At 40.6% G+C, this 22785-nt stretch overlaps 1 protein-coding gene across 1 annotated transcript in view; it reads right to left on the bottom strand.

The window, feature by feature from the left end:
• Nucleotides 1–22785, bottom strand: part of CLMP (CXADR like cell adhesion molecule) — a 40146-nt gene that overhangs the window by 5112 nt on the left and 12249 nt on the right. The window contains exons 2-3 of the mRNA XM_010170878.2: nt 1194–1351; nt 311–512 (exon numbers count right to left, since the gene is read on the bottom strand). Of these exons, the coding sequence (XP_010169180.2) occupies nt 311–512; nt 1194–1351 (360 nt within the window). The remainder of the gene's footprint in view (nt 1–310; nt 513–1193; nt 1352–22785) is intronic.

The raw sequence follows: 22785 nt of genomic DNA, 5'->3' as shown, positions 1-22785 counted from the left end.
ATCTGGACAGGGTGATTGCCAGCTAAGCTAGAATATCAGTTTAGTTTATGTGATGAGATCATAGAGATAATTTAGAAGGAACAGTTCATATGATTTTGCAGGTGATTATATTTACTTCAAAATAGTTCTTTAGCCTCTTCCTGTGTCCTGCCCTTTGCCAAAAAATGTAAAGGTGGATGTGGAGTTGGACAGTGCAACCTGATTGTGAGATGTCTTTGCATATTTATACTCTACTGAAACAAATCTGTCTCCAGGAAATGAGTCTAGCAATTTTTTTTTTTTCCTTGGAAGAAAAATAAAACGACCTTACCTATAACCTTCAGGGTGATGCGAGCCCATTCGTACTGCCCAGCATTTTTAACCTTACATATGTACTTCCCTGCATCACTAGACTGCAGGGATATGATTTGTAAGGATGCATCTCCAGCAAGGAAGTTGGAGGTGAAGGAAACCCGCCCTTTCTGTTCCTCATTCAGGTCATCATAAACACGGCCTCCAGAGTACGTGATCACCTGAGGAGTGAAGACAGTCACTGATCAGCCAGTTGTAATGTTACTTTCACATAGAACAACAACAAAAAGCATTTTCAGGAACTGCCAGACTAAGGTTCTGCATGGTTAAGTGACTTACCAAGGGTCACATAGGAAACCTGTGGCAGTGTAGAAAATTGAACCTGGATTTCAAGTCTGAGACTGATACACAGACTGTATTTATGCTAGAATTTACATTGGAACATTTATACTAGTGTCAAAATAGACATCAGTTTATGCCACAATATATAAAAGCACTCCTTAATCTTGGCTGATTTTGGGTAGCTAATTTAAATTATTTCAGATCTGATACTTTTTTTCCTGAAACCAAGGTTTCAAAAACTGGACCTACAAAACCCAAGGTCATTTTTAAATATGTGAAGGGCAATTCTGAAGTTTATCCAATGATGACTGATTACATAACAGTGTTAGTTTAAAGAAAACTCGATTGTAACACAACCTGTTCCAATATACCACATGTGAATGTCAAATAACTTTTACATGTTAAAAATGTCTCTAAATAAATCAGCTGTGTTTTCTAAACACTGCTTATTTCATCAGAATAACGTGCAAGGAAGATCACAGAAGTCTCTTTAAATCAATGGCTGCTGCCATAGAAATGAAACTATTTTCTCAACAGATGCTAATCACACCCAAACTTACCGCTTTTTGTACTGTTTCAGAAACGTGCAGCAGCCACTCGATGTCCAGGCTCCCTTGCTCCAGGAGACCCAGGCGATGGTGACAGGGCAAAGTCACGTTTTCTTCAGCCACTCTCTTAAATTCAGTCTGAGCCTCAGACAGCCAAACAGAACAGAAAGCTGAAAGACAGATGCTGGTGGTCAGAGGCCAGGATTAAGGATGCATCTCTGCACTGACAAGTGTTGCTAGTTTAGGTTTCCCTGGATTCTTCCTAATTTGCTTCATAACATCAAAGAAAACCCAACAGCTTGGCTTCCTGGACAGATTGCAGCTGATTAAAGGGGACATCTATACAGACACAGGCAGTTAGTTTCACACTCACAATTAAGTGTGAAGAACAGATGGCTTCACACTCCAAACTTGTCAATACTAAAGTCACACACATCCTCTAAGCACTCAAATTTTCATATTACCTCCTCATCTTTGCTGTCACCTTTTATTACCTTAATTCATAAGCACTATTTCCACCCAGAAGACTTTCAGAGTCCATTGCTTTATTCCTATACCAGCCTGGCAAAGCTTAGAGTTTCTTCCCAAACACTGGATAAGCGTTTGGATGTTCATTGTGTGCATTTCAGCACTGGAAATAAGAGAGTATCCTGGAAACAAGAGGGTTAACCTTCAGAAAGGCACAATACAAGTAGGCTAGTGAAGTATCTTTGAATAGCAACGTCAAAAAAAACCCCCCAAAAACCAAAAAAACAAACCTAAATTGTCAAAAACGGTTTGTCAGGATGTCAATAAGTAAATAAATAAATCACAATTGGCATCTGAACCACTAGAGGGAAGCAGAGCCTTTCAAATATTATCGGGTAACACCCAAAATGCTGTTAACCCCCTAAAACTGACCAAAATCAGGGCTCGATTCTTGGCTTTGCCCATCTCCAACTTTTGTTAACATGTGAAATCACCATGGGAAGTTCCAACTCAATCAAAACTGACCCAAAAGATCAGAAGCATGGAAAATTATGGGCATTTAGGGCAGGGATACCTAGCTATGACACCAAATAAAATAATTTCCAACCAAGTTTCCATGAGGATTTATTTCTGGGCCACAAATGCCATCTACCTTTTATGTATGAATCTTCAGAGTGCAGTTAGGTTGTTCTTAAATTTTGCTATGCAAGAAGAAAGCCTAAGAGCCATTTTTTTTTCTCTGTTAAATGAAGCCAGATGAAATATCTTGCTTCTTAGCAAGATACTTCATCTTCAATTATATGCTTCTTCAATTATTGTGAAGCTGATTAAAACTGTGGGAGTTGGTAGCACTAGGAAGCCCCACGTGTGACTGAACACACAATCCTGTGATTACAGAGCAAGATTACTAGCCAGAGCATAAGGAGCTCTAGTTACACGGGCTAAATTTGTTCTTAAACTTCTATTTAAATAGTGGATCTTTAATCTTTCCTTTACTTTTAAGTGTAAAAAGAAAATCAGGAAAAATTACATCCAACAGACTTCCTCAGCTTTTTCTGTTCCTTCAGGACCAACTCTGGTTTTAGAAAATTCATTCTGTTCCTGCTCCCATTCTCGGATCTGCCTCTGAGTTGTTAGCATCACCATCCCTCAGCTCCTGATATTTATTCACTACTTACCAACCACTTCTATAAAAGGTATCATCCATGGTGTACATGCACATATACAACACCTAGAATTTTAAGACAAGAGGAGTCTTACAAAGGATCAAGCTCTCCTCCCCTACATAGATCTCTTCATGAATCAATGAGAATGAAAGCTCCTTTTCAGCCACATTAGCTGCTTTCTTTAAAAGGAAAATTAATCCAGTTTATCACTGGATTCTCTAGTCTCAAAGCCCTATCTGCCAAATACAATTATGCATTCTGCCGAAGATGAATGCCTGCTTTCTCCTACAGCCCACATTGCTGCAGGCTGCCTTCGTTAACACTCGCTAGATCACTGATCGATACATTTAAATTAAGCACCACAATAGCGCACATTCACATAGTATTTGCAACATTTTTAAAGTCCTCTGCCAGCGGAGCACTCAGGTTTTGTGCATGCCTTACAGGGTATTCTGTGTTTTAAAACATAGTTTTACATGAAAAGCATTGATTGTGATTGTAAATCACCTTTTGAGGGAGTGTAACAAGCATCATTTTCATTCGTCTCTGGCTTGGACAGGCTGTTTTTAGGACAGCTCACTCCTCAGTCTATTCTTGTTGCCCTGAGCAAACATGCTTTGCATTTGAGAAGAAGCCCTGTACCTATAAACTCATCTTCTAAATGGGAGTAAGATTAAGGAGTGAGATAGTGATTGCAAATTTCTAAAGCACCCTCAGTTTTTTCAAAGGAACATGCAATCAGAGATAATTTGGAGCTGATTCACCATTGAACTGATCCAGATTGTCACACTGTACTTTTTCCATGACATGTGTGTCGTCTTAAAAAAATATACCAATAAACCACACAAAACTTGTCCCTTTAGTCCTTAGTAGTTCTTTAATAACACCCATGAACTCACAAGGAAGTCTAAGATTTGCAGGTGTTTTACACAAAGCCCTCACTTTATTTTCTTCACAGTCACCTATATCATTACACAGTCAAAAGGAAGCTCGAATCACAGCTTCATACAAGTATTCATCATAGGGTGCCAGTGAAGGAAAATAACACACAAAAGCCAGAGAGCTCCATGCAAACAAACCTCATGCCTTTGAACAGTGCTTGCACTGTAGCAAGCAGCAATGAAAGGGAATTCACCTTTAGATATCTGCTGGAATTTACAATATATACCTTGGAAAAAAGGAACCAGAAAACATATCTAAGCCCATGCTAGGTTATGTGTTTTATTAGTCAGTGAAGAATAAATGCCCTCCAAAATGCTCTTGTATTTGTGTAGATGAGACCTAGCAAGAACATATCAAAGAAATGAAATATTGCTGATGGTGCTTTTAAAATTTATACCACCCTCCCCAGTTTAAGTTTAATTTAAATGAGTACTAAAGGAGAGTGTCTGCTTATGGAAAAGCCCTTGCAGCAGCAAATACCTCCATACACTGGCCAGGACACACATTGCTGGGCTGGATGGGTACACTCCGGCTCCACATCTTTCCCCCTTTAAGGATCTTGGCAGCCACAGGAGGGCAGAGCACACTCAGAGTAACGCCTGCAGGGCTGGCTCCAGCAGACAATACAGCAAGACAATAGACGATTTTCCCAGAAGTCAGACCCAGGAGCCTCTCTCAGTAATGCCACATGTATGCAGGCTCCACAATTCTTACCCAAAAAACCCTCTTCCCCTGCCACATCCTGTGTGCAGCTCTTTATGCTACAAAGAGCACTTGAGGAATTGCTTCTTTCAGCTTTATTCATTCCATATCCTGTGACTTCAGTTTGTTTTTCTTGTGGAGCAGGAACCCAAAAGCTTATTGCAACTGGAGCATTTTGAAAGCATTGACCATGGACCTGAAAAAAAGCATGTTGGGTGCAGTACCAGGCTTGGTGACACACCACAGGCAATGTAATGTTCTGTATTTGGGGGGGAGGAGACCATGGTAGTGTTTAAATGTTCACTCTATTGTTTAGAAGACAATAACTCACCCAACACCCTGCAGACAAGGGAGACAGTCTTTCGCCTGTCACTGATGTTTTAAATATCCAAGAAATAAAGCAATGTATTTTAAACAATACCAAGGCTAGGACTCCTAAACAGACAGTACCCCAAAGAGCAAAAGCAGATTTACCAGAAGGGCACAGATCAGGCCAGGACACACAAAGGGATATTTTTTAGCCCTCTCAAGAACAGGCCATTCTGCCTTGGATACACAGCAGATTTTAAAGAAAAAGTGTGCAATGCCCTGCACCTTTCTCATGCAAAGATGTCAGTCTCAAAGCAATTCCCAGAGTGCATTTCAACTCTTTTAAAATACTGATTTTGAATGTATCACATCTTATAAGATGGTTTGAATTTCAGAGAAGCCTGCCCATCAAAACAGATTTAGAGTGAAGGAACCAACTCCTGTGCAAAGCAGCAAGTGCTGAGCAAACAGAGATTGTATTTGGCCTTATAACAAATTATGTCCACCCAAAATAGTGTTTTAATCTCTGAATCCTTAACAAGATCACACATGCTTTTGTGTACGTGCCACTATGAAGCTCAGTTTATTTTCATGCCCATACATGATACAACAACAAGTGTATGTATATATACAAATACATATATCAACAAAATAAAATAAACATATCCGCAAGGCATATAAACATACAATCAAAGTGAAAATAAATGCTTTGCTGACATTTTTATTTGTAGGCAAATTCATGTGCTAAAAGCTAAAGAGCTTCCAGATTTAAATCTTTCATTAGGTTCACAAGGAGGTTTGAATTAGGGAGCAATGCTAAATATAGATTATACTTTTTAAAAAGTAATAAGCTGTGCTATATCACTTAACTGCTGGAATTAAGAGGAACATCCTAGAGAAGATTAAGATAATTAAAATACAAGAAATCTACAATGATGCTTTGTAAACTTGGCCCAAACTATACCTGCACCAAGTTCATTTAAAGAGTAAATATCCAAAATGGGTCTTGAAAAATTTCAGCTGTTCCAGGAACTTCTGTGAACTTTTTTCAGCTACACTTTTAATAATTTATTGGGCTTTTTTAATCAAGGATTACTTTTGCAACAGACTACTCCAAGATACTGAGGTCCATGGAAGAGTAGAAATGTAACCTGTAATTCTCCTGCAACTCCAGACATCTTGTACTAGCACCAGAGGGAAGTAACTCAGGAAGCAAGTGACTCGAGTCTGCTGCTGAGAAAAGCTTTCTTTAATCCAGCAGCAAAAGCAGGCATCCCAGTAGTGTCTACACACACGGTTTATAGCACTGTCTGGACAATTTCCATTTCACCTGTGATAGGTCCTCTATCTGCTTCTGTTCATCAATATCAAAAGATTTCCTGGATGAAAGTGTGACAGGAACAGTGAATGGCCACTGTTGTCAAGGCTCATCACATTCTTTCTGAAAGGAGAGCAGTCTCCTACCAATAAGTTCTCTCAAGTGTAACCAATAATTTTGTCATCTGATTTTGAGTTCTTCTTGGGATACTCTTAAAATAATTATTTTCACATCGGTATGATTACACTATGTGAAAAATTAGGTCCTTCTGAGAAGGAAGTTTTGGTCCTGTAGTCCTCCGAGTAACACATCCTTCCCAAAATCCAGGTAGGCTGTTGGAAAAAACCATGTCAGTTCATGTGACAGTCCCATGCTATAGCTGGTCTCAAATAGATCTGCAGGCTGAACTGCTTGTTTAAGTATTTTATTTTAGTCAAAATGGTGCAAGTTACCAAAAACTTTCTAGTTAAACAGTTTAAATTAGCCCAAAGAGAATAAGTATCCACAGAATTATTCAGGCTTGTAGTGTTCCTCTAGCTGAAAAATCCTGCACATTTGACTTGCTTCTTGTTATGCTAAAAACATTTAAACATTTACCCCGCTCAAGAAAGTATTTGAAAACAGAGAATCTGTCTAAATTAAATATATACAAGAATAATATGTTTGAGAAACAAACAGCCCAGGATAGCCTGCCATGTTGCAACTTTGAACCACTCCTTCATGCCAGGAATTTAAGACATTTCACATCTGTTAGAATTTGATCTTGCTACAGTCTTGCAGGAAATGGTTTGCTAAGCTTCTTTCTGGAAAAGAAAAAGCTCTGTCCAGTGGTAATGAGCAAAATCTGAGCATTTTGCAATAAGCAAATTTAGAATTCTACATGCTTAAATAGGAGGCTGACAGCTACTTTTATGGACAAAGAATTACATCTTGAGTAAAACTTTCAGAGATGCTTGAGTGACTTGAAAGCTCAAATCCTCTAAGTGCTAAAGACACTAGAGACACTAGTTCTACACTTAAGTATTTAAAGCTTAGTAGGCCTTAAAATTAAGCTCTATTGAGAAACCAAACATTTTCACCCCACTATTACTATTCAGTAATGATGACAGACACATGCACATTAAAGGCTTTTCTCTTCCCTTTGACTCTTTTCCCTAGTTTCTGCTGTCAATAAACCAAGGCAGTGGATAGCTATGTTGGTCTGTTCAAGAGCTGTAAGAAGAACCCACAAGGTCAACACCCCCTGCTCACCCTCAGACCACACTAGCCCTAACAGTTATAGTTACCCTGACAGTATTTTAGGCCAAAATAAATAGAAAATGGTGTCTTCTTACAGACCACTATTTTGCATTCTTTGCACAAGGGAGGAGAAGCTGGGGGCAGCCCAAGTCTCCTAAGGATAATTAACTCAGCCAAGGCTGTGCTCTGGGACATCTGCTTTCTGTATTCCTTGGCTGGCAGAGACATAAAGGCCAAAGGCTGCCTTCTCCCAAGAGCTGGAACGCTCTAAGTGACTAAGACCTGGCCCCCAGCGCATGCTGCCTGCAGCCTGCTCCCCTCTGCCTCCCTTTGATTTCAGGAATTTGATTGTGAAGCAAAAGGCATCTCAAATAAGAAAAACGTGTGCTAACAGTCAACTCCCACAGGAACAGGCTAGCTGTGTTAAAATAAAGAGGTCAGCCTATCCCCATCCATATCCACATAGCATTGCAGAGGTTCTCTGTAATTGGAACCACATGTGCTTGGAGCTGTGGTTTGAAGAGGCTGTAAAAACAGAAAGCAAAGGGGAAGTGTCTTGCACATTGCTGAGTTTCCAAGTGGTGACGTGAAGCATTTGGAATTGAAACTGCTGAGGAGCTAGGAAGGCCCAAGGAGAACAGAAAAAGCAACGTTTCACAAAGCAAAGCCTTTGATTTTGAGATGTTTACAACAACCAAGAGTGCAGGAGGGGACTAGAATTAGGCTGGTGATAAACAGGCTCCTACCAACAGAAATATTACCAGCTGCAGAAGCTTGGTCAGGAGTTGGCCACCAATCCTTCACTGGGCAGTTTTGGATGAGCCAGAGAAGTCTGTGGGACAGCTCTTACCAGCACAGTGGCAGTGCCCATGATGCATGTCTAAAGGGACTAAGTCTTCACACTGCCCCTAAGCACAAATGAGATGGTTTACCCAGTGCAAGTCTAGGTCTCACAAATGGCCCCAGCAGCAAGGATGCAATATTCCCTGGGGAAAATTCACTTTCTCTAGCAAGTGAAAGACTGATCTTGCAGTACCCAGTGCCCACATGCAATCTAAGGATCTTACCTATACATTCCTAGAATCAAGAGATAAAATTCTGTCCCTGAAAACACCAATAGAAGTGTGCCTTCAGCACCACACACAATTGAACCCAAAGCCTGGAGAGACTAGAATATTGGAAAAACATTGAAGCTTCCCATTAGTTGAGGATCTTCACAAGCAGCCAGCAGCTGTGTATATGCTGTAGCTGTCCTTTTTCTCATTGCATTTTAAAGTCAAGTACAAGTAGGAGATTCTGGGTTTACATCCCTGGAGACTACAGAACAGAAAACAAGGCAACAGAACTGCATCTTCCTATTTAATGGTTCACAGAGTGATTGTACAGAGGAATGTGTGAAGTCCCTTAGCCTTTAGTCCAGGCAATTTTATCAGTGAAACAGTCCAGGTGTCTTCTGTTTACAGTAACACAGCTCAGCTAAGCCTTTCAGTAATACAGCTGGTGATTTCAAGCTGTGTGGATTAGATCTGTACAGAGAACTTGTCAGTACCTATCACAGATTCCTTGGGGGCTGAAGCACCTATGGCAATCAAATTCCCCTTCTCTGCAAGCATCTCTGGGCTGCTTTGCATACCTTAATGATCTGTATTGAGGAAAGCAAGAGAACAAGACATTCTTTCACTCCTACTATGGCAATCAAATTCCCCTTCTCTGCAAGCGTCTCTGGGCTGCTTTGCATACCTTACAAAGATCTGTGTTGAGGAAAGCAAGAGAACAAGACATTCCACCCTAAACATCAGAAATTTCATTCCTTTAGCCTGGTTTCAAAGGATACTTGAAAGTATGAAGAGAAAGATGGTTTTAGTAATGGTTTCTAGAGTATCTTCTCTCTGAGGAGTATGTTTAAGCCTCAGTCTTCCAGTGAGCCTATTGTTACTGTCGGTTCACAGATATAAAAGTGAAGGCACACAGAAATGAAGTTATCTGCCCAAGGCAGACATCAAGCAAAATTCCAAATACAAACCAGAAGAGACAGCAAAACTGTTTTCAAAATAGTATTTGTCCTTCAGATCTATCTTCACAGATTTCAAAAATCCAAGGAGTAGGTTGCATCAGCTGAGGTAACAGAAAATTAGGGAGATGTTTGGAGCAGTTGATAAAAATTCCTGGTAAAACCATCCTTGTACCAAGAATTCCCGCTCCTTTTTTTCCTTAGCATCAGTGTAAGACATTAACCAGAAAGCACTGAACTGATTGTGCTTTTCTGCTGTTTTTTTGTCATAGAACTTCAACTTGTTTTAAGCATACCAAAAAAGGTACCAAGAAACAAAACCCAGAAGGTACAAGTAAGTTTCATGCCTTGCTGCATCTTTCTCTCAGAGGTTTTCAATGAAGTTTGATGTGGTTTTAAGGTACAGGCTTCAGTCCCTGTTCAGGACATCAGTATTACCTCAATGAGATGTTCAGTTGCATACTCATAATTGCACATAACATGGTATGACATCTCACTTATCCACTACAAGCACTGCTAATATGATACAAAATGAATGCCTAATGTATTAGCACTCTGTCACTTTTCATATTCTCATATTCACTCAATCTGAAATCCTCAGCTACAGCCTACCCCAGGGCAGAAAATGAACAGCAGCAGCATCAGCTCCTCCCCATCACCCCCATAAGTCTTGTGAAAGAGATACATCAAACTCTACCACACTTCTGGGATGAATATAACATGAAGTCTTCTGGTCCAAGTACAGGACCAGGAACAATAGCAGCTTAACTGGAAGTTATGGTACACATTTTCAGTATGCCCAGTTGTCTGCAACTGCTATTTCTCACCAATGCTATAGTAGTTAGGATCAATTATTTCATATTTACTGAACCCACAAGAGGTTAGAAAGTTAAAAGAAACCTTATTCTCTTAATCCTTGCACTAGCTTCAGTATGAAGCTGAGGAAAAAAGGAAGATTGGGTTCTTAATTATTTTATCACTATGATTCAACTCCCTCCCTGCATCTTTCCTAGAGTTTGGCTCAACAGCACACCAGCTGCAAGCAGACTCTGAGAGCAGATACTTTTTCCTCTCATTTTTTTCCACAGTTACCAGGAGTTATGGCATCTGGACATGTACACTAAGGTCTCAGACAAGTAGAGGTGGAGCTCTGTAAATCCCACTTTCTGAATCAGAGCTACAAATTGAGCAAGTGGGGATTACCAAGGAATGCAAACCAAACTGTAAATGCTGGAATAGGCTCCCACCAACTTCATTTTAGTAAGCTGGCATCACACAGACAATTTGCTAAATCTTTACACACTGAGTATTAGTTCACATTGTACTCAAGAAAGTCTAATCTTTCATTTGCTGAAGCCCTGTGCTCACAAGGATCCCAAGGTTCTTCCCAGCAACATTTACAAACTAAAGACTTAACTAAATACTAAACTCATGAGAACTTGCATTGGCTTTAGAAGAGACAAGCATAACTTGGAAAGCATTCTCCCTTCAGAGGGACAGCTTTCCAGAGTGGAGCACAACAGCTATTTTAACTGACAGCAACACTGCACAGCTGCTGCATGCGATTCTGGAGTTAAGAAAAGGACTGAAAAGTCAGACACAGGAAATAAGGAAGTGTTATTTAACACAAAATACAAAGTAAGATAGACTCTGGCATATCTTTTTTTCAGTGGCTGTCAGAAACACAGCTGAACCTAAGGCATTCTTTTGCACTGACAATAGCCAGAGACAGTGAAGTCTGAGGAAGATGAATCCACTACCCACAGGATTGCAGTGTGTGAGCTGAGGGCCAAATTCCAACTTTGGGATCCATTCCACTTGACAACAGCCTACAATCCTAGAAAGGACACGAGTATACAATAAAGTTACATTAATCAGGTTGTTAAATGCAGCAACAAGGCTGCAACCTAAGAAACCAACCTAAGAAACAAAAGAGAATAAAGAATTACTCTGGTTTTGCTCTTGTGAAAGTTTTGGAACATTTAAAACCATGTGGAAAAACATTGTTTATTGTTTTCCACTGTCTACTTATTTACTTATAAACCTGGGCTGCTTCTTTTCTAATCTTAGTGTAGATTTATCAAAACCCTAGTCTTATTTTAGAAGTTCAAAGCACAAATTAAATTACCACGTAAGATGCTTGGAAAAGGCATAAGGACTAAAACAGAAAGCAGATCCATTTCATTTCCCTCAGAAATAGAAGCATACTCAGAAGTACTGACTTCTAAAATCCATTTTTAACTGGCTTTCAAACACAGGTGGAAAGACTAAAACAAAGCTTAGGTATTACTTGAGCTAAGTAAAACCTGCAATCTGTTAGGGGGACACTATTCCAGAGTTAAACAGCTCAGAATCCATCAGAGCTGAACCACATTGAACTACTTTATTTCAAATGGCCACATCAAGCAAACTGCCTCTGCAACAGGAATGAGACTGATAGGGAAGTTTTCTTCTCTGCTCACCTTCAGGCTCCAACACTAGCAGCTGAAATGTATGTTACTTATATTTTGCATGTTTGCAAATACCAAGGGCTCTGCAAAGCAACAAAATCTGCAAAAGCCTAGGGCCATTGCTAGAGGAAATCCTGAATAAGAACATGCAAGCATCATGCCTGCCAAATATTCCTATGACCTTTGCTCAAAAGAGCAATCTAGTTCTCCTCTGGCACATGTCCCTTTCCTAGAGTGAGGGATGCCCCAAATAATGGGGAGGCAGAGCCCTTTGTGAAAACAAGCATTGGGTATCAGCATTCTGAGACCAAAAGAGCCCTGTCTGAAAGCTACAGTACATCATCAAGCTATGGTGAGCAAGCACAATGTTTCCAAGATGCTGAACAGGGAAAGGACTTTGGAGGGGGAAGAAGGGTAAAAATGGGTTTCAGGCAACAGTTGAACACATCTGCTAATTGGATGTGAAAAGGTCAGGCATCTTCTCAAGAAACACACTGCAAAGGTCAGGTGAAGTATACAGAAGTAAGCCTAGGAGGAACGGATAGCACACATGACCAGTTCCACCACTGGGACTCTGAATTTCCACCCTTTGCAATTTATCCAAGAAGTCTGACCAACTTAAAAGCATCACTGAACTTTTCCCGTGTTCTTATTCAGACTGAGGTCCCTACTACATCTTGACAACTTCCTCAACATCAAGAAGTGTTTCCAACAGCTATGACTTATCATAAAGCAGATGTTGAATAAATAGTGTTGGAGGAAAGACTAGTCTTTGAAAACAAAAAGGATCCTATACAACATTACTCCTATCTTGTGAACAACTATTTTAGATTGTTTTGACCAAAGTGTGCATGCATCATCTTTCAGAGCCACTTTTAAAACTGCTGCTGAGAACAATAAACAGTATCTCTAGTACCTACTGTAAACTCCCAATACCTCAGTTTCATCAGAGCTGCTTTAGAATCACAGAATAGGGTGGTTCACAGTACTTCACATATGATCTCAGTGTTGATTAGAGATGAGAGGTCATCTCCTCTGACCTGCTACCTACACTCTTCCTAATGCAGCCCAGGATGCTGTTGGCTTTCTTTGCCACAAGTTCACAGAGCATTCACCTTGTTGTCCTACAGAACTCCAGGTATTTTAGCTGCAAAAGGGAAAGGACAGACTACAGGATACCATTACTCCAGAGCTAGTGCTGGAATACAAGCATTCCATGGAAACAAGGATCTTGGTGGGTCTGTACAATCTGATGAGAAGTAATGGAGAAAAAACTCTGCTGAATTATTTGGGAGACTTGGCAGTAAGGAGTTCTCAGGAGATTAATCTAAGCTTCCTGGTAGGAAAACTCAAGCTAGAAAAGGACCTCAAGCCCTGATGCAGAAGTAAGGCTTCTTGGACAAGCTGCAGCTTCTCTGCACCTCACTTCTGTCCTTTTCAATTTAAGTAAGAAAACCTGTGTGCCTCAGGGATGTATATGTAAAGCTTTCAGAAGGAACAACAAAATTAGAGAAATCAGAGCCAGACTTCTCAGAGGTGCACAGTGAGTGGATGACAAACAATAGACAAGTTCTAAAACAGGGAATTCCAGTCAGATATTAGGAAAAAATTCACTATGAGAACAGTCAGCCACCAGAACAAGGGCTCACACGTGTGGAATCAGCATTCTTGGAACTATTCAAAACCAGACTGGCTGAAATCTTGAGCAGCCTGATGTAAGCTGACCCTGCTTTGAGCCAGAGACCTCCAGAAATCCCTTCCAATTTATACTATTCTATGACAAGCTCTAAGTCTTACAGCAGGTCAGGTAGAGACCCATGAGACTCAAGTCCCACTTCCTAAGCCTTTAGGCCTTCCTGCTTCACTTTAACTTCTGGACTGCTCAGAGAAAAAAAACAACATACAACACTCCTCTCCCACTGCCTTGGCTACAGAGAAGTTCCCAAGTGCTCCAGTCTGGTTTCAGCCACCATGACACAAACTGTGTACACAGCTGCTAGATAAGGGTGGTGGGCTCTTCCATGATTAAGTTCTTTGTAATGTCTGGCAGGCATCTGTCAGCCACATTTACAGTAAACCCCAGCTCTCCTAGCATGTGTGGTCTGTGGGGATAACTGAACACATAATTTGATGAATTCAAACTTTTTTACTGCTGACAGTGTCTGTGATCAGGTCACAGCTGTCTCCAAGTTTCACTCCCATACCAGCTTTTTTCTGTCACCATGGTGGAAAAAACCAAGCTTTTGTAACTGATCAGATAGTGTTTCTTGATTACTTGAACTTTCAAGTAAAGACATCTATTTAACATTGGGTTCTCCCCAGTATTTACTTGGGCAACACTAAAATTTATTTCAAAGTGCCAGAAAATAGCTAAATCATTAACAGACCACATGAAGTGACACAAAAATGGCCAAAGCAAATGTGCTAAAGTAAAACCTTAATATTTGCATGGTACTTAACCTTATCCAGCAGTGCTCTGACTTGGGGAATTGAAGCAAGAACTGGGAAGCTCAAACATTCCAGTTTGCTTCCTTTGTCTCCGTAATTTATTTCCCCCATATCCTGGCAATACATATAAACCCAGGCTTGTAGGGAGGTACCTTCTCTGCAAAAGCCACAAAAGACCTGCCTGTAAGTTGAAATCAACTTTTTATATTATTGCTATTCAGTGTTCCAATGGGTTAATTTTGTCTTCAAAAAAATGCCAAATGTTCTTGAGCCAGAATTGCCACAGAAAGCTGCCAAAATATTTGGATAGTCTCTGCTGTACTCATGGGTTTTTGCTGGTTTGGCTTCTCCAGGAAAATCCATTTTCTTTAATACAAGCTGACAGTTTCTCCTCCCTGCTTTAAGAAGGCATTTTCAGTCAGAAGGAAGGCAATCTAAAAACCACTGTCTAAAGTGAGCACTATGGTCTTTCTCTGCCTCCCCAAGCTGCTGTTCACCCTCATACCCTTCAGTGAGAGCAGGTACAGCTGCAAGTCTTCAGCACCTCTGCAAAACAGCCACGGAAAAAAAAATATTCCAACTGCAACTTGTTTATACTTTACCTTGCACATCCAGAAATTGTGGATACTCAAACCTATCTATTACTCCTTAGGGACTTGGATATCACCAAAGAGAAATAGAAAAGTATAAAGAAAAGTAGTATATTCAATGAAGCCTGTCACTTGTTTACTTCTTTGAAACCTTATTGACTTTATCCAGTGGCAGTCAATTAATTAGTTCCATATTGCATAAGCCAGAACATCTGTAACATTACCTCTTCCATTGGTGCCCCACAGTGTGACTGGTGCACATTGTACAATGAAAGACAAAATCATAACCCTCCCACACCAAGATCTCAGTACTCTTCTCACAGCCCCTTAGTGAAGCTCCTCTGTATCACTGTTTTCCATTGGCCAAAGAAAGAGCAGATACTGAAGCTCAATTTGCCCATGGGTAACTAGGGACACAACAAGACTGACCAAGGTCATACGGAATTGGTGTCAGGGTTGGGAACAGGATCTACAACTCACAAGGTCCATCCAAATCAAACTACACACTGGAAACCCCTCTTGACTTGCTCCTTGTAGAAGGCAGGAGTTATCAGTGCCCCTAACCACCAGGCCAAGCTTTAACTCAGCTAAATTAAGTTACAGCACAGTCTTTTGCTTCTTATAAAAGTTAAGTTACATTGAATTTCATGCAAGTTACCAGTCAGGGCCAAGAGGCAGCCATGGAAAAAGGCTGTGCCCACTGTGCTCTCCCAGAGACTGGCACCCTACACAGACCACAGTGGGAAAGGGAAAAAAAATCAGCTCACTGCTTCTAGTTTCCCAACAGCACAGAAAGTGAAGCCAGCACAGAGCTTAAGCTGCAAAGAGGTAGCTGGCTTCTTGCCCAATACATTGGTTCATTTTTCTGAGGCCCCTTCAAGCTTCACATTGCTAAAAAAGGAAGTTGGAAAATGTTATAGTGGAAACAAGAAACACTGCATCTCTCTCTCTCACTCCCTGCCTGGAGGGCACATCTTTAGGTAAGCTTCAGCCACCCAAAAGAAGAGCTGCCTGCTATGATTTCATCTGAGTCTTGCTTCACAAAGTAGGCATTAGAAGAGTGACCAGCCATCGGCCATTCCTGACACTCATCATGTTCCTGTCTGCTGCAAAAGCACTTGGCTGTAAAATACAGGTGTCAGGTTATACCACATCCCCTCCAGCTCTTTGAGATACTCCAGGTCCTGAAGAACAACACTGTTTCCTTTCCACTTTGTGCTGGTGCAACACAAGCAGAACTGGCAACTGACAGTGTTTCCTTCTGAATCTTACATAATTGTTACAAAAACTAAATATTTTCCCATTATTACTAAAAATGGCAACAAAAAAATTCCTATTCACGCTGCAGGAGCCAGGTTTTCTCACAAGGTTTCTTCTGCCTGGAACTGCCGCTGCACAGGGAGCACACACTCCAGAACAACTGCATCAGCTCTGCTGCAAACATCCCAGTGGTCCCTCCTTTCCTCTTCAGCCTTACCTTGCTGTTGAGGAAGCCAACATCACCACTACCATGTTGACATTGAGAATCTGACACTAGTTCACTGGATGGAGAACAGAACAGCCATTTCACCCCAAGATACTAAGTAGTGAATTCCAAGAAAACCCCCTTCTCCTTTCCAAAGCAGCATCCTTCTCCTTCCACACCACCTCCCTGCACAGTTTTGGGACCAGTGGGTGGCAAAGGCAGTTATGCAACTGCTGCAGTAACTGAGGGGGAGAATGAATGTCACAATTTGCTAAAATATGAACCCAGCAGCCTTGCAGATTCAGTCTGTAGCATCCATCAAACATGATTAATTTTAATGTCACAACATTTTAATGTCAATTACTTTTAATGTCACTGCTTCTTATTTACCATGCAACCACATTTTAGAGCTGATAAGAGATTCCCCCCAAAGAACTTTTAAGATCAAATGAATAAACAATCAAAAATAAACGTGACAAACAAGCAGTAGCTGCCTGGTGTTGTAAGGCTCTTGGTGTAGTGAAGCTGACTATTTCAAAGGCTGAGGCAGTTGAGAAATAGAGCATCTGAAGCTTTCATGTTTAGGGCTAAATTACTACTTAGTAAAATTTGCTTCTACTCTTGTTTTTCTGACTACATAATTTGGCTAATTGAAGATGTCTGTTAAACATGTGGCTTGATATTATTTACATTAGGCTAAGCCTTCAGACAAGGATGTATTTTGTTTAGAAGCTGCATCGAGTAGAGAATAACAAAGACAGTCATGATTCTGGGTATCTTAAAATTTGTGTATAAAAGAAGAGACAACAGGCAAGTTGAGACTGATTAGGAAACTCAGAAAAGAGGACTTGAGACTTAAAATCTTTAGGTTATCAAGTGGCTGGGGAAAAGCTAGACAGCTGAAGAAGTTTTGCAAAGCAACAGGGATGTTAACTCCTCACGAAACTTCAAACTCATTCAGATGTTGCAAATTTAAAAGCCTGTACTTTGATTCAAATTGGTTTTATATGTTCTTTGGTGGAGACTGAGAAGCAGCAGATATAGGAAAAGAAACAGCAAGGAAGATACACAAATAGGGAGAATGAAAGAGCATACTCTGTACCTACGTATGCATAGTACTTGCTTGTCCCCTGCTACTCTGAAAGCAATTATAGCACCCTTCTGATGCAACATTCAAATAGCTGCTGTATATTCAGAAAGTCAATTGATTTTAAAGACTAGATTCAGGCTGAAAAAAAATGTGGGTATAAACAGGAAAAACTGATGTGTGAACTTCTGTTGAAGCATTTTTTTTTTAAATAGCTGGAGAGGTTGTCAAAGTCTCAAACCTCATGTGGTTTCTCGAAACAAAAGAAGCCTTGTATATATCTTTACAAAAATTATAAGACTGAGGATAAGTCAGGCTTCTATTCCAACATGAAACTTAGATGGATAGGAAAAAAGATATTTAAAGAGAAACTAAAGAACACAAAGAAACAGGAGAGTAAGTCAGATACCTGCACAGTCTTTTTTAAAGTCTAAGAAATGACTTGGTCTCCTCATTATTGATATATACTTGTCTACACACATTTGCATTTGCCACCTCACTTGCACTATGCAGCTCTCTGGAACTACTGCAGTTTTATTTCAGAATACATGTTTTAAAATGTCCCATGTCAACTGTTACAGGCTTAAGTGCATAGTTCCATCAATGTTGCCAAATTAAATCTCAGTCCATAATACAATTGCAAGAATGAAACACAACATTTATTAATAGATTTTTTTCAAAGCTGGAATAAATCAGTTTTGATCATCCAAGTTTTCAGTACAGCATACACATGTGGTTCCATCAGCATCTCTTTCCAAGAAATAGCCCCACTTGCTCCACTGAGACTGTTTCAGTGGCACATTAAACTCCCTGATAAATCCTGAATCTTAGCTTCTATCCTGGGTTTGTCCAGTTTCAACTTCTAGTTACCAGCTCTTAAAGACTTGTACTCTAGATTATTAGATAACTGGTCCCAGAGGGCTCTGTAAAGACAGCAGGGGCAGCCCCCATCTTGGGTTCAATCTGTGAAGGGGGAGGTTTAGCACAAACCATCCCTTGCTGCCAGCTGATGTTAGGATCCAGGGTTCATTCAGAATAGAGGGTGGGATTTACATAACTATGAGTTTGTCCCTCTTTTCAGGGAACCAGTCACAGCACCCTGCCTCTTGATCTGGGCAAAGTTTCATCATGTCATCCTTGTGTCTGTGTTCACCTGGACACATTGGTGCTCATAAAAAAAAACATTTACTATAAAAGGTAATCAGGTAAAACACAAGAGGTGCCAAGAGATGCCAGACAGCACATTTTGACAGAGCTTGGTGTATATCTGATAGAAAGCAAAGCCCAGAGTCATCTCCCAGTCTTAAACAGTTCACATTCCTTCCTTGAGCTAAACCCCACTTGGCTGCATTATTTCAACAAGCTGAAAAGCAGCGTTGTGCCAAGGATTTACTGCAGGGACCTTTACCCTGACCCAGACCAAGTGAGATTCTTCAGGCACAAGCTCCTAAACAAAGCACCACATTCCAGTTATTTACACATTTCTTCTGTCCTGAAGCAGCCAGAGAAAAAAAGCAAAGCATGGCTGTGATGCTGCAGGGAGATCTGGAAGGCCAGCTGTTCACAAAACCACCTGAGGCCACATTTAACTCTTTGCAAAGAGAAAGCTCAAATTCCTCCACAGGTTCCACAGCATATTTTTGTTTCAGCTCCTCCAATCTGATAAATGATCCAACCTGTCTTCTCTATTACAGCCAACTCACATCCACTGAAGTTTAAACCTATATACTCATTCAGTATCCATGCCTTTTATTTATACTCAGATATTGGCCATGAAACACGTTTTCCAAAAGAATCTCAGTAAGCTCACACTGAAACACACCTTCAGCAAGTTTCTTCCATAGCTGGTTCCTTCTTTTCCATGGCAAACTGGGTACGTGTCAAGGATGTGTATATGCTAAATAGCATCCCAGTTTTTTTTCTCTGTGCACTCAGTACTTCTGCCATGCTCTTAAAATCCATGAGAGGACAGACTTGCAGTCACAGTGGGTTTGTAATAGAACAGTACCAGCAAAACCTGACACACTCATTTCCCACAGCCTGAGAACAACAAAAGCAAGACTTGAGTTTGCAGTCTTTTAAATAGTCTTCCTCATTTCCCTCCTGGAAATGACCTAGTCCCACAGGGCAGACTATTTCTGCGACTGGCATCATTAGTGGCTGTTTGCCCTTAGTGAGAAGGCATGATGGTAAGCACCCAGTGTTGTCATATTAGACTGGCAAAGGCAGAAGACTCATTTTGCTCAAGCATGCATATTAAGAAATTAGCATCTGGCTACTAGAAAAGCTTCAAAGTGCTTAACTTCTGTTCAGTAAGACATTAGATATTTAGAAGGCTCAATCACAAGTTATATTAGATTTATTTATTCAGTTACATAAATACATAATTTTTCCCTAACTGCCTAACATTCAGTATTAAGTTTGCCAGATGAGCATGTGATTCCACGTACTGTCAGTTATAGGTTTTCTTCCACCTCCATCTGATACTGAACCATTTTTGGAGTAAAACAGTCATTTTGATAAACTGATAGTCTCATCTGGTCCTTTAGTTCTTAGCTCCTTATTTCCATGTTTGCTCTCAGGCAGAGGAGTCTGACTCACTGGCTAAATGTATGTAAGAAGTGAAATACTTATGAGGGTTACTGTAGAGTTTCCAAGGCATCTGTCAGTGTGATGCAGTTGTGACAGCTCACAGAACTGAATCAAGGGCAGGAATAACTGTGGCAAACCTATGGGCCACCATACAAAGGATGGCAGCCCATACATTTGCTGAGTGTAAATATGAGGAAAAATCCAGCCAGGGAAGAGTCCCTTTTTTACTCTGTTCCTGTGTTCTTTCCCTCAAACCAGCTCCTTTTAACAACTGGAAACAAGATAACAGGCTAAGTGGGTATCCTAACCCCTATTGCACCTCTTATTCTGTAACACATGCTTATTAGATGCTGGCATCCTGTCAAGGACACAGTTTTAATGTGCGAATCTCACACTGACAATTAACATGCTCATTGGCTCTTTGGTTGCCATATCTGGAGTGACAGGAGATACACACCCCTCATTTCCCTGTTACAAGCCTGCATTTACCCTCTGAGCCTCTGCCTCCTGTGTTCCTTCAGCCCAGCAAGCTTAGCAAATGGAAAAGTTGCAACAGTGACTTCATAACACTGAAAATAGTTTATTACATTTGCCTAGTGGAGAAGGGAAAAGAAATCAAACAGCTCCATACTGTAGATAACAGCAGTTCATTGGCCCAAGACCACACAAGTCTCCACATCTGGCCCTCATTAACATCTAGAAACAAAACTATCTGCCAGGCAATGGGTCTCATTTGATATTTCTGCAGAATAAGCCAAATATGTGCCCACTTGCAGGGTCCCAGTTGATCCTCAAGGATCATTTGGGATGATTATAGGTACCAGCACAATTGGAGCCAGCATAACAAAGTATCCTGAGGAAAATTTGCAGTCTGGTTTGCAGTGAGCCAGCTGCTTCTGGCATCCTTCAGGATAGACACTGCTCTTTGGGGGGATGGTGCAAGGGGAGGAGCATTGTTATGGGTTTACTCAGAAATGTTTTATTCAGGCTGTTTATCCTCAAAAGAACATTTTTGTTTTAGATTAAATTATCTAGATTCTGTTTATTCTAAACACAGGAGACAGGACTCAAGCATTTCCTCTTTTAGGAAGTACAGCTGAGTGTATTTCCTACAAAATTTATAAAGAATTGAAGTAAGGATTTGTACAGCTCCTGAAGATTTCAAACTCTTATTCCCTCAATGCTGAAAAAGCCAGTTCTATCAGAGCACAGTTACATCCCAGTGGCATGAAATACAGATGCAAACAGACAGCAGCTATAAGCTCTTGGAAAAGGGAAGAGGTAATAAAAGCCATGATCAAACTGTTTACCAATACTCTGCATTGTTTTGTCTGAAGACCGTACACCACATATGATGAGACATTTCCCTTTTTACAGATGGGGAAATCAAGGCTCCAAAAGGACTTGTAAAACCACTTATTGGGATTACAATTGAGATGAGACAAGTTAATGGCCAGATCACTTTTCATCTTGTCAGTGAAAAGTTCATTCCAATAGACTACAGAGTCACCACTGGAACTGGAAGCAAAACCAGACATTCCTGTCTTCCCATCTCTTCTCTTTGCTAACAATTCTGACTCTCCTACTATAAAGGTGCTACCAAGTTGTTATATGCCATTTTGCATGCATTAATTACACTGTACTTACAGGAATTCTCTACCTCCACCTCAAGCACATGGGCAGTGTCTTGCTCAGTCTCCTTGAAGACCTGAAAGCCAGATAATGAACAGAGCTTCTCTGCCCATAAGGTCAACCTGTCTCAATGTCCATAGCACAGCTCAGGACTGATGCAAGTCTAATGTTCCAGTACCTTTAATTTCTCACAGCTGCCCAAGACATTTTCCCTGGCATCAACTCTGGATGTTCATATATTATGTACTACTTCTGGATCAGAGGAGGATGTAGAGAATATATGAACAGTGACTACTATTTAAAATATCTGCAGAAGTAACATTTATCTGCTACATCAAGCCATCCCTGTCTGCACAGTATGAACATAACTGCTGGCAGGTGTTTATAATGCATGCATAATCATTACCTGCTCAATTACTGTTGTTATGATGTATAGTTGGCAGTAAGTGCTGCCCATTGTGAGGCTCCACTAGCTCCCCATACTAAGAATTATTCATGTTTTGTTTTAATTCCGCATCATAATCAAGCCCTAATGTTATGCACGTTGGCTCAGATATTTTTCCTTTCTTTACATTGTCAGTCTGCTTGCCACATCCTTGCTGAAGGGGATTCCTCACTAAGTCCTCTCTTGGTAGGGCAGGATGGCCTCTTTTGGTTGAGGATTATAGGCTCTGACAGTGCTGACACAGAAAAATAAAACCCCCGAATGATTTAAAGCAATGAGCAGGGCTGTTCCCTCAAGATCAGGAATATACATCTACTACTGCCCTTTCCTCCTAGAACTCAGATACAGTCTAAACCTCTATACCTACAGACCTTATCCAGAGACAGCAAGTCACAGACCCTTTGACAGCCTCCACCCCATCATGCACTATTCACTTGCTGATAAAATTATCAATTTGGGGTAACAAGGAGACCACACACTGTCTTCACTCTAGAAACTAAAGCATTTATGGCCCAGTGTCACAACAGCAATGGTACTAACTAGGACTTTAAGCCATAAAGGGATGAAGAGAATTGGATATACTCAATAAAAGCTAAGAATGTCAAACCTCCTAAACCCAGGGCAATTGGATCACACTGCTAGGCAGATCCATACTGAAAGGGGGGTAGAAGATATCTTCTCAGGAAGAGAGAATTGAGTGAGCTTATTTCTGATACAGGTACTTCAGAAAACAATTTATT

This window comes from Antrostomus carolinensis, unplaced genomic scaffold, assembly GCF_000700745.2.
Source record: "Antrostomus carolinensis isolate BGI_N321 unplaced genomic scaffold, ASM70074v2 scaffold22166, whole genome shotgun sequence".
NCBI lineage: Eukaryota > Metazoa > Chordata > Aves > Caprimulgiformes > Caprimulgidae > Antrostomus > Antrostomus carolinensis.
This window is presented reverse-complemented; position numbering and strand designations above follow the sequence as displayed.